Raw genomic sequence first — 12,788 nt, 5'->3', positions numbered from 1 at the left:
ACTTAGGAACGAGAATGGGGACCGGCTGGACGCTGCCCACCTGCTGCACACAAGGCGGGAAATCAGGCCCTAGAGTAGGCTTGCTCTCGGCTGGCTCATGGTGCCGGGATCTACCAGACCTTCCTCCCCAAGAGATGAGGGAGTCATTAATCCTCCAACAATAAACAACCATAGCCTCTGAGCAAGGCGCGCCTGGCAAGGCGCGCGTTAAGAGACAAGAGCTACCGACTATTGCCCTTCCCCCAAAAGGCAGCTTTATGGCCTCTATCCAGGACAGCTTGGAACTCAGTGCAAATGGATGATGGGTCTAGAGAGGTGGGAATTTTTAGGCAAAGGGACTGACTGGCCCCTTCATGTGCCCCTGCATACAACTCCCACGTCTGGGCACTCGTAAGGGATTCAGGCTAAGGCAATTCCTAAGAGTTACAAAAGAGCCTAAGTACTGAGGTTAAAGGTGCAGTGTGGCACATGCCTTAATCCCAGCACTCAGGGGACAGAGGCAGGTGGGTCTCCGAGTTCAGGGCAGCCTGCTCTAAACAGAGTTCCACTGCTAGGCACAGTGGTGCATGCCTGCAATTGGGAAGCAGAAGCAGGAGGATCAGGAGTTCAAGGCTAGCCTCAGGTACCTAGTGAGTCTAGACTAACCTGGGCTGCACGACACTGTTTCAAAAAAAAAAAACTCCACTGTCGAGAGCTTCCCAGAAGTGAAACAGTGAGGCCAGGTCTCAAGATGGTGACCAGGTGTTAGTGATACCCAGCAAATGCCACAAAGGCCCAGCACCACCTGCATGGCTGGACTCCTCCCTCACTTCCTGCCAACACTCCTGTGATCCCCCTGCCTTCCGCAGCCCTCACCTCCACGGCCAGTCTTGGGCCAGTCCTCTTGGTCTTGCTGGCCCCAAGTCAAGGTTACTGGCAGTACCAAAACGGAGACACAGCCAGCCCAGGTCTGCCTCTCAGCTGTTCCAGAACATACCGTCCTGTTAGTTCCAGAGCTTGATGAGGTGGGTCTGCAGGGCACCAGGTGAGCTCTCAGAGCTACCAGCAGATGGGAGAAGACAGGAGAGACCCTAGGTCAATGCCAGGAGCAGCGAAGACAGAGCCTGGGGGTCAAGTAGAATGGCTAGGCTCTTGGTCAATGGGTGACAAGAGGTAGGGAGAGGGTACTGAGCTCCATGGCAGTTTGAAGAGAGATTTCCAGACCCCTGTGGGGATGCAGGCAAGAATAGAGACCTGCAGCCCATGGCTAAGGTGCTCCTAGAGGGACCGGGGCAGGCAGCATAGGACTGCTCGGTGGGGAGGCATGGGAGACTGGACATGGAGATCGGGACACTGGGTTGGGGTGGGAGGAGAGGGAGTGATATTGTGCCCACACCTGACCAACAGATGTTCACGGAACGTGCTGCCGGATGGAGCCCACAGGAGGAGCCCACTGGAGGGTCATGAAGTGCGGAAGACCACACCCCACTCTCAGATCATATGGGGCCAAAATGTGGGGACCAGCAGCAAAGGCAGCCATGTGTTCCCTCAGGCTCTAGAATGACATGACAGCCCCAGGGGGCCCTTCCTTTCTGTGAGTGCTGGTCCCCAGCCCTCCATCCTCACCACGTGCCTACCAGTCAAAACCCTAGTTCCAAACACAGCAGACCTGTGTTCCCAGCCAAGTGCCCTGCAGGCCTACAGTTCATGCTGGCTGGGGAGTAGGAGGGTTGAGGACTGACCAGCCCCGACACCATCCTCATGGATGATTCTCTACCGTCATTCAGTTTTTTAAAGAAGGTACATGTATGTGCATGTATGTGTGCATGTGACTGAATGCAGGTGCCCTTGGAGACAGAGGCAGCTCATACCCCTGAGGTTGGAATTACAGACGATTGCAAGTCACCCTACATGGGTGCTGGGAATCAAACTCGGGTCCTCTGCAATAGTATTATGTGCTCTTAACCTCTAAGCCATCTCCAGCCCCTTAATTTATGTGTGTGCAATTTATATGCGTAGTATGTACATGTGTGTGCACAAAGTACATGTAAGGGAAAAGCATGTCATGTCTTGAGTGTGGAGACCAGATAACAACTTTGCGAAGTTGGTTACTCACCTTCCCCTTTTAGGTTCTACGGGGGTTGAACTCAGGTTGCTAAGTTTCACGGCAAGTGCCTTTATCTGATGTGCCTATAATCCCAATTTAGGAGACTGAGGCAGGAGGGTTGCCACGAGTACGAGGCCAGTGTGGGTTAGAGACTACATCAAAGAAAGAAATCAAGTGCCATGGGAACCAGAAGAAATGAGGCAGACACACCCCTTCCAGGGGACTGGGATCAGCTTCGGAATGTGACAATTTATTTGGGGGCGAAAGAGGCCTCACCCCCTTTTCCTGGCATCGATACAATATTGAAGAGCAGCAGAACGAAACGAACGAGACAGAGTGATCAGCACGAGCCCGCCCTCCCCTGGCCCAGAATCTACCGAACACCACATCCAAAAGAAGCTACCTTCCCCACCGGAAGTCCTCCCCGAGGGGCAGGGCAGACTGGGGCCCCACCCCTTCGTCCATTGGCCAGCTTTACCATATTCCTGCCATGAACCACTGGAGGCAAAGTTTAGCCAGCTGGGAGCTGGATGGTTGAACCACAGACAAAGGCAAAGACACGTCATCCTTAAAACGCAAGAGAAAAGAGACAGTGCCCGTCCCCAAATATAGAGCTATGTACGTATATTATATATATATATATATAGAATCCATTCGTGCAGTTCATCAAATGAGCTTCTTAAAAATTAAAACAAAATTATAAGATACATATTTCTTTAGGCCTTTGTGTTTTTAAGTTAAAACCAACGAAAAGATGCCTGCTTCAGCCCTTGGCACAAATGCCCAGCATTTGACTCCTTCCACCTGGCCTCTCCAGCCCTCTGGCTCCATCACCTGGCTGATGCTCTACATACAGTGGGAGTGGAGTCCTTTAAGGGCAGAGGTTACCTACAGGCTGGGCAGTGGAGTCCTGAGCCCCCACCTAACCAGCTGCCTCTTCTCGATGGTGGCTGTCAGAAGGGGTGTGGAAACCCCACTCTGGGCTTTCTGAACTAAGAAGAGAAGCAGACAGAAAACTAAAACCCTTAAATTCTCTCTTTTCCTTTAAAAAGTGATTCTTTGAACCACAGAAGCCCCCCCAGAGGCCACCTTAGCCTTAGTGCACAGGAACCCAAGGAAGAGCTGACCAGACTGGGTTCCACCTTCCATTGAAGTGCAAAACAAAACAGAGGAAAAAAAAAAAGCCAACCAAACAAACCAGAAAAGGGAAAGGGGTGTGGCCTCTCAGGTCCCAGAGGCCTGAGGGTTGGCCTAAGCCCACATCCTTGACTGACCCGGTTTGTGCCAGGTCCACTCTCTAGTGAGGAAGTCCCCATCTTTCCCGTCAAAGGCCAGGGTGGCCTGGGCTCTAAACCCTCCGATACTCCAGTCAAGTGACTTAGCCTCCTCTGAAAGAGACAACGCCTCCCATTCCACCCCTCCCACTGGAGCAAGCGTGGCTCGACCAGAGGAAGGAGGCTCACTTTGCTCCTTTAGGGTCTGTGGGCAGCTGGAGGCCCCAGAGTGCTTGTGCGGAGGCCTTGCTGCACTGCCCAGCCCTTTCACAGAGGGACCGACCAGTTAAACAGGGATAGGGCCCAACCTTCCACCTCAAAACCCAAGACCCTGGGGACTCGCCTACTCTCATTTCCTGACAAGTGGGTGGGAAGAGAGCATTTACAGGGCATGACCATCAGGGGAGGGGGTCATTTCACGTACAAAAATAAAGCAAACCGGACTGCAACTTCTGCTTGGTAATCAGGAAAACAAAAAGCAGCAAGGGAGGAGGGGCCTGCAGTAGGCGGGTGGGGCAGGCTGTGCAGGGGTGTGTGGGGAGCTCTAGGCCTCACTCCAGGCTGTCTGGCAGAGGGAAGAGGGGTCCTGCTCTCCAGCAACCCCATGCTTCCCCGCATCCACGCACCTTGAGGCCTTGTGCCTGAGCTCAGAGCATGCACAAAGGGGGTGACCCCATCAGCGGCTTCCCCAGCCTGTATCCCTTTCCCAACCAGGGCAACTCGAAGGTTCTGGGTCTTTAGGGAGACTGTGGAGCTACTGGGAACCACGTGTCCCAGCAAGCTGGAGAAAATTCAGCACAGTGAATCTAGTCCCCAAGAAGTCCCACAACTGCCACACCTACCTGTCCCCTGAGCTTCCTGCTGGTTCCCTGGGGACTGGCTGTCACCCTTCCTTTCAAACAAGAACTGGAGTGGAAGTCTGTTCCTAGGTCACCAAAGAAGACATGCCCTGCCCGCTGCCAGGAGGAGGGCAGCATGGCCATGGTGCCTTCAACCCTGGGGGCCCCACCAGCTAGCTCGGGCCTCCACCTTACCCCAACACTGCCACCTCACCTGTGCAATCGCTGCGTTACTATGGTCTCCCTTCGCCCCACACTCTTAGGAATCTCACAATAATTTTTTTTCTATTTTTTCTTTTCTTTTTTTTTTAACTTTTTAAAAATTTTTTTCCTTTTTTTTTCATTTTTTGCAAAACTAACTCTTTCACTTTCCTGTCATAAAATCACCTCTGAAAACACAACTTCTTTACAAAAAAAGGTCACAAATGACACAGACTCTCAGGAAAACACATTTCTATGGTCTCTGCAAACACCTGTAACTGGCACCCAGGTGGTGACTCACCTGGGGAAAGGGGAGGGGGAAATCGCCTCTGGGGACAGAGGTGAAATACCAGCCCTTATTTGGGGAAAAAGCCAATTGGCACTTGGACGGTATGGGGTTAACACAGGACAAGCTGGGACCTGGACTGTGGCCCCCTCAAACCCTGTGAGGACCCCTGTTTCATACCCTGGGGCCAGGAGGGCTGGGACTGTGCTGCAGACCCTGGCAGGGGTGGGAAGGAAGAACGTCTTCCCCTAAGACCAGAATACTTGTCCTTGGGTCGGCTAGTTCTGCCTCTTACCATGCTTTGAGCATGGACCGAGACTGTGTACACCAGGAGCCAGCTCAGGCTACACACAGGAACATACCACTCCACACTCAAGTGCACCCCAAGCGGTGGTGTCCCTAGTGCTGCCTGGGGACAGGCACCCGCCCTCTCCCCTCTGACCTGCCCTGAAACTGGGGCTTTGGTCTCTGCCATTGGCATGGACGCCTCGGTTCCCTAGCAGCAGAGGGCAACCGAAGCTGCCCAAGGCACCCAAAGTCTTCCCACAGGCTAGACTGCCAGGAAGCTCAGCAGCTAAAAGCAAACCAAAGGGGTGGGAGAAACAGAAGATCCCTGGGAGGTCCCTGGGCGTCTCCTTCCTCCATCATCTGCAACAGAAGAGACTGGACCTGGGCCCTCCCCATCACAGTCCCCGTGCTATGTCTGCGGTGTGAAGGTCCGCCTCCCAGGAACCTGGAATTGGAGGAGAGGCCTGTGGCTTCCACGACAAACCACACAGACCGGACTGTGCCAGGCCTGGCTAAGGCAAGGGAGGCCACGCTTTCAGAGACCCTGTTCTGAGGAACCATAAAGGGCGTTGCGGGAAAGCCTGAAGCCCTGCACCCAACACACACAAGGATCCACGCGAGAACAAGCCAAGGGGCAAACACACATGCACAGCCAGAAGTCTCCACAGCAGGTTCTTACAGCACCTTTGGTAGAAAACGGAGGGGGCTTTAGGATGCCCAGAGGCTGCGGCAGGGTGCCACATCTGCCAGCCCCTCCACCTTCAAAGGGGGTTTTGGATAGACACAGGGTGTTTGGGGCACAAGATCTGTGTGGGCCTGGTCCTGATGTAGGCAAGCAGGGAAGGAGACCTCTGGCCCAGCTTCTGCCACCCTCAGCGGTGTTGAGAGAGGGCCCATTTTGGCCTCATCCTTCACTCAGTCCCAGGTGGCACTAAGAAACTGTACCCACCCTAGGTGGAATCTCCTAGGGGCCCTGAAGCCGCTGAGATAGCACCGAGACCAGACACTGCACACAGAGCAAGAAGCAAGCTAGGAGAGGCAGGGTGGGGTGTGGGTAGGGCAGGTGAACCCCAAGTTCTTGGGCTTCCCCAGAAGCCACCTACTGGGCCCCACCTGCACAATCAGGGACAGAGCTGGGGACACCAGGGAGCATTTCTTCCTTCCTGTGCCCTACCAGGGCCCTACCCATGTGCAGGACTACTCAGCCCCATCCCTGGGTCAACACCGAGCCATTGGAGGCAAGCAAAGCACAGGCAGACGGGTCTAAGGGCAGGGACAGGGTGGGAGCACAAGTATGACTCCAGGAAGAAGACCCCCCCCCAAAGCCTCCCTCCTCGGGGAAGTTCCTCACTTGCTTGGCCCAGTGCTACCACCACCCCCTGCAGCACCTGCCACCCCAGCAGCCACCTTCTCAAAATCCTCAGGGCTGCAGAATTCCTTGATGGTCACCGTCAGGAGGTTGCTGGTGACATCTGTGACGACTACATTGGAACATGGCGACATCTCGGGGCGCCAGTCCCCAGCCTCGGGCTCGGAGGAGCAGGCACCTGTGGGCTCCAGGGCTGTGTGGCCCGCAGCAGCAGTGATATCAGGAGGGGCCCTCTGGCCCGTGACAGCCGCCTCAGGAGGGATGGACAGATCAAGCACCTCTGGCTCTCGCCAGTCGGGAGCAGATCGGCTCATGGTCTCGGGGAGTAGCTTGGGTGGTGCATCGTCCGGGTCAGAGGACTGCAGTGTGGGTGAGGGGCAGCCGGAAGAGCTGGAGCTGTGTGCGTCATAGGGGGCAGCTGCTGGGGTGGGCAGGAGCAGCCCAGGACCAGAGGCCACTTCGGCTTTGCCCGCAGTAGAGGGCGCCAGAGGGGCGGGCGGGGGCTTGTACAGCGCAAAGGAGCCAAACTTCATGTGGCGGATCTGGGTGCGCAGCATGCTTTCGCTGAACTTCTTGCTCTTCCCAATGACCCGGTTCCGCGATGGGACTTTGGGGCGGGCAAGCGCCCCTGCACCCTGTGCAGTGCTGCCTCCTCCCGGACCCTTGTCAATCACCTTCAGATTCAGGATGATGCGGTTCCGCTTGGGCTCCCGGGGCTTCACCTTGCGGTTGATGATGCGCACGGTCTCAGAAAAGGGAGAGATGGGTGGGCGCAGGCCAGAGCTGCCCCCTTGTGGATCTGGTCGTGGCAGGGGGCGGCGGGACATGCGGTGGCAGCGGCGGATGTCTTTCTTTAGCCGGTGCACCGCAGCACTGGAGTGCAGCTTGGGTGAGGAGGCGCTGGCGCTCGGTTTGACGGAAAAATGCACATCACTGATGCGGAGGGCCTCGGCCTGGGCCCGGGCCTGTGGGCAGAGGGGCGTGGGTGGGACTTCAAGACTTACAGCAACCCCTGGACACCCCTAAGCCAGACAGCCCTGAGTTCCGTCAGCATATATTCAGGAGACTACTCAGAACAATCAGTGACTTATGACCCTTAAGACAGGTAGGAGGGGGGCGCGGCTCAGATGGTAGAGTGCCTGCCTAGCATGCACAGGGCACTAGATTCCCCAGCATAACATAAACCTGTCACCTGTCATGGCAGGGCACCCTTGTAATTGCAGCACTCCATAAGAGGAGGCAGTAGATCAAGATTATCCTCAGCTATACAACAAGTTTGAGGCTAGCATAGATCACATGATACTCACTAAAAAAAATGTCATAACGTCTAGAGCTTGGTCTTTTTTACTACCACTAAGTGTGCATGGGGGGGAGCGGGGAGGGTTTTTTCCAAAGGCCACTCTTTGTTGACTCAGCAACCATGACAGGGTGGGGGGGAGCCTGTGAGGGAACCCTCTGTGAAGGATCTCAACCAAGCCTGGGGCTCTTCCAATGGCTAATTCTTCGTGACAGGAGTAGATCCTCCCAGCCCCATCCCTAACTCGATAGATGACCATCGCCTCCAGAGAGGCCCTTGTCCCAGCCCACAGGCCCTCCTCTCTGCCCTCATCCTACCCACACCAGTGGATCCCAAAACCTATACCCCCAAGCCAGTACCAAGACAACTGATCAGAGACAAGAGTGAGCTCTGAAAAGCCGCAGGTTCAACAGCAGCTCAGCGGCTACCTCATGGGAACCCCAACCCTGAAAGGCCCTTCAAGCCCTGGTTCCACCCGAACCACCCCTTGCCAAAAGACTCAGAATGGACAACAGACAGGGACTCCTCCCTGGCCAGCCCTTCCTTCACTGAGACGGATAAAGGCCAGCTGCTCAGGTCTAGGAATGACACCCCCCTCCAAGAGCTGCTGTTGTCTCTGGAGACCCAGGCCGCCGGGTGGACAGCAGAGACCAGACCCCACCCAGATATGGAGAAAACCCCAGCAGTTCCTGAGGCCAGGGGAGTAGGGAAGGACAGAGCTCTAAGGTGAACACTGCTCCAGTGAAGCACAGCACCTGCTAGCCCTGTGACTGCCTTAATCTAGCAGGTAGACTTTAGTGGGGGGATTCATTCCCTTGGTTAATCTGTCAGGGTCCCCCGGAGGAATCTGTGTTTGGGGAAGCTCTCCACGTCCAGGTCCCACACACTGGGTGCTTAATCAGTACAAAGAGACAACCTGTATATCCCGACAAGCTTAGACTGTCACCCGTCAGGGCTGTCCTGGATTATGGTGAACTAATATCTTGGCAGGTAGCTCACACCCTCAAGGGGGAATACACCTTAAGGATAATCAGCTCTGCACCAAGGTTGGGGCCTCCCTGTCAACACTCACTGACTGACACTAGGTGGCAGCACACAGGTGGGTACAGCTGGCTCCCAAGGCTCCTTCCTCTATCCAGTCAATTGAGTTCCACAGGGGCCCCTTACACCCTTTCCCAGTCACACCTCCAAGGGAGTCTAAGAATCCTAAGAATCTCTTCAGAAATAAGGGTGTGGCCTTCACTCTGCAGCCTCGACTCCCTGACCTGTTTTTTTTTTAATGCATATGTACACAGATGCCCACATTAGCCAAAAGGGTCATTGGCTCTCCCCTGGAGCTGGAGTTCCAGGTATGTGGGGGTCTGCCCCTTGCATAGAGCAAGGCACTCTTAGCTACTGAGCCATCTCTCCAGCCCCCACATTGACTGGCTGGGTGCTACAGAGGTCTAACGGTGGGTGACATGCTCCATGGAGTAGCAGAATGTGTGCAAACTGTACCTAAGACGACCGTCTGCAAACCTCATTCTCCTTCGGCATGCTATCCTAATGGGTCCTCATATGCTCGTCCTGTGGTCAGCATTAGAGCACCTGCTGGCCACACGTCTGGACGCAGTCAGTACTCAGGACAAGCTAGGGTAGGACAGCTATTGAAACAATCCTGTGGATGCCAGGCTTGCGAGAAACCAGCTCTTCCTTATGTATGGTTTCAAACTGTCTATAAACACCTCTTATTTAACAAGGCCTAAACAATATTGCATAAGGCACAATTCGTGGGCTGGAGAGGTGGCTCAGAGGTTAAGAGCAATGGCGGTTCTTTCGGAGGACCTAGGAGGAGCCTGTAACTCCAGTTGAGTCTGAGGATCCTCTTCTGGCCTTCATGGGCACCAGGCATAAACATGGTACACAAACATACATGCCAACCCTTACATATTTAACAAAATATGTATCTTCCTCAGGTTGAGATTGTTTTGACAGTAGGACCTGGGTCTGCCTAGTGAATTTCAAAACTGAGTACAGATAACACAGTCACTGGGACAAGTGGCTCCAGGGTTTGGGATGTACTACAGACACCATCTAGACACTGCCGCTAGCTCTCTGTGGCAGTGGACAAATTCTTGGCCTGTTTTCTTCTCCCGGTGTGAAATGGGGATGTACCAGCGCCCTCAAAACGGCTCCCATGTTACTCAGTACAGCTCCTGGCTGAAAACGCTGAGTGCATTTTGCTGAACTGCCTCCCAGTCACAAAGCAACAGGTCCAGCCCAAGCTACCTCTACATCCCTTCACAAACATCTCTCGATGTCCTGCTGTTTCCTAAATTCTGGATTAAGATGCTACCATGTTTCCCGTGTGTCCAACTTCACTCTTGAAACTATTTCCATCTGTGAAATGAGGATAGCACTCCCAACTCCACCGGGATGTTGAGGATATTAAAGGAGATACTCGATCAGAGAACTCAGCACTGTTGTGCCCCTAGGAAACCCAGAAACTACAACTTTAAAGAAAAAGCTATTTTGAGAATCGATACTGAAGCTCATTACCGCCATGGCCACTAGAGGGCGCGCCAGCTGCGCTGAGAGGCTGTCAACACAGCCCACCAGTCTTCCAGCTGCTCCGCCCACCCCTCCCTACCCGCAAGCATCAGGGTTAAGGTTGCTGCGTTACTGCCTGAAGATGATGCACCGTGATTGGTGGCGGGGAATGAGATACAAAACTATAGAATTATGGAAACCATTTTTTCCACTTTTGGTCTAAGGCTAGCCCTAAGGCCCAGACCGTTGGATGGAGGTGCCGGCCGAGTCAGCGGGGGGGGGGGGGGGGGGGGCTGCTCCACCCCGCCCCCACTGAGCATTCAGTGCTCTGGACAAACTGGAGATTACGAGATTCTGCAGCTTGCACTCTCTTCTCCAAGGAGCCCTTTCTATTCTTCTGGTGTCAAATTTGTTAGGAAGAAAACCTGGGGCATCCTTAGTCCTTTAGGGAAACTACGGTAGCCTTGTGCGGCCACCTGCAGCCTTGCCTTCAGTGTACAAAACGTCAGTCTTGTTTCCCTCTTCCCAGGCTCTCTTCTTCCCTCATAAAAAATAAAACAAAACACCCCTAACTCTCCAAGATGGCTTCCTCTGAAGTTCTTTGCTGCCTCGCCAATGCAAACAGGCTGTTTCACCACGCCCCACCCCATCCTCACTGGAACCTCCAGAAATATCAGAAATATCAGGTCGACAGGCTCAGGACCGGAAAGCTGATAGTCCAGGGTGGATGATCAAACTCAAGCTGAAGTAATTTAAGATCAAATTCAAATTGGGCTCCCAAGTATAAGGGGAAGGCACAGAATACGCTCTAAGAGAGGTGAGCAGCGACAGGGCAGGAAGGTGGGAGGCTTACCAGGAGACAGCCTATACCGACTAGCTCCAAGGCTCGAACACACAGTACAGGTCAGTGTATTCAAGCTGGAGATGAAGGGTCTCGCTTAGCAGAAAGAGCTTTCTTGGTCACCTCCTCTCCCGAGTATGCCCCGACCTGCCTCACCCACCCACTTCCTGGAGCCCACCCCCTACCCCCAATCCCTGGTTTATCCCTGATTATCCCACTCCCAGGCCCCTCTGGCTGCGGCCTGCTGCCAGGGATTTTGTCAGGGGCTTACAACCACCCTCTGCCCAGCTGGGGCCCCTCTGGAAAAGCCTGCCGCCTAGGCAGCGGCGGAGCTGTCCCTCCCTTGCAGGCCCTGTGCTGCGCCCTGGCTGGGGGCCCAAGAGGGGGCTGCTGGGGCTGGGCCAGGTTACCTTTAGGAGGAAAGTTTTGGGTTTGGGTCCTCTCTTCTTGGGCCCATACAGCTCACGTTCCCTTTCCCTGCAGTCAAGAAACGCCAACAAAATATGAGTCCCTTCCCGGGCCCCACTCCCCGGCCCAGCCCGCTTTTCCCGCTTCCCTGCACGGCGCCCCACCGCGCCGGACAGCTTCCCCAACTCACTTCTGCTCGAAGGCTGCGATGAGCCTCGAATCCAGAATGTTCTCCTCTGGTTCCCAAGTGCTGTACCTGCCGAGTCACGCGTGCAGAAAAAGCAAAATGAAAACCCAAGGGGCAGAGGCACACCTCGAGGACGCCAGCACGCACCCCCCACCCCAGGCCCGAGTGCCTTCTTGCCGCCTCCCCGGTCCCCACGCCACCGACCCCACGATACTCACTTGATTGCCCACCCCTTCCATTTCACCAGGTACTCGATACGTCCCTGAAAAACAGAAAGAAAAAAAATAGGGGGTGGGGGTGGGGAGGATGCAGGGACGCGAGGAGGCGGCGGCGCGGGGGTGGCCGAGGGAGCCCGGCTAGCGGGACCGCTGCGCCCCGAGGGCCCGCGGGCTCCGACACCGCCGCGGGGAGCGCAGGGCAGTCCGGGCCGAGGGCTCACCTTGCGGATCCGGCGTTTGATGATGGATTCGGCCGCGAAGACCCGCTCGCCCACTGCAGACAGCTCCATCTTGCTCAGAGGCACCCACAGCCCATAATACTCCCTGCTCCCGCGGCCGGTGCTGCACCGCTCGCGCACGCGCCCCAGCGCTCAGGCCCCCGGCGGGCGGGCGCTCGGCGGGGCGCGTGCTCGCGTTCCAGCTGCGGGCCGTCACGTGACGCTCGGGCCCTGAGCTCTGTTGCCAGGACCTCCCCCTCCCCCGGGGCGGTTGCTAGGGAAAATGAGCGCTCGCGGGGCGGGGGCGCGCGCTGGCTCTTAAAGGGGCCTATCCTCTCCACCGCAGTCCTGGCAGGAGACCGATGGATGCGTGGCTGGTGCCAAACCGGGAGAGGTGCAGTGCATTTTTACTTTGTCCTGCTTCATCCTGAAGGACCAGGATCCCTGCCACCTCCTACCCTCCTTTTAACTCCCCATGCCGGAATTGCCAGGCCCTCGACCGAGAGGTGCGATGAATCCCCGAGTTTGCAGGCGCAGTGCATCCTCCTGCAGACGTTTGCAAATAGTTAAATATGATACAGCAGAAATGCATTCGCTGCAGCTTTGCCAGGCCTTGTGGGGATTTCTTTAATACATCACCCCATCCATTATTTATGTATTCGTGGGAGTGTGGTTTTGTAACCGGTTCAGATGAGTTAAAACAAAAAGGCCACCGCAGGAAAGGGGGGCTGGGCTTGGAGGCGGAGG

General features: G+C 55.4%; 1 protein-coding gene across 1 annotated transcript; it reads right to left on the bottom strand.

The window, feature by feature from the left end:
* Positions 1 to 2,315: 2,315 nt before the first annotated feature.
* Positions 2,316 to 12,220, bottom strand: Cbx6 (chromobox 6). The gene is made up of 5 exons (XM_075959871.1): positions 12,045 to 12,220; positions 11,824 to 11,867; positions 11,609 to 11,674; positions 11,421 to 11,487; positions 2,316 to 7,308 (listed from the first exon to the last, which is right to left on the bottom strand). The coding sequence occupies exons 1-5, from the start codon at positions 12,111 to 12,113 to the stop codon at positions 6,322 to 6,324; spliced, it is 1,233 nt and encodes a 410-aa protein (XP_075815986.1). The 5' UTR covers positions 12,114 to 12,220; the 3' UTR covers positions 2,316 to 6,321.
* Between the last annotated feature and the right edge of the window lie 568 nt (positions 12,221 to 12,788).

Source organism: Microtus pennsylvanicus, chromosome 2 (assembly GCF_037038515.1).
Source record: "Microtus pennsylvanicus isolate mMicPen1 chromosome 2, mMicPen1.hap1, whole genome shotgun sequence".
NCBI classification, from domain to species: Eukaryota; Metazoa; Chordata; class Mammalia; order Rodentia; family Cricetidae; genus Microtus; species Microtus pennsylvanicus.
This window is presented reverse-complemented; position numbering and strand designations above follow the sequence as displayed.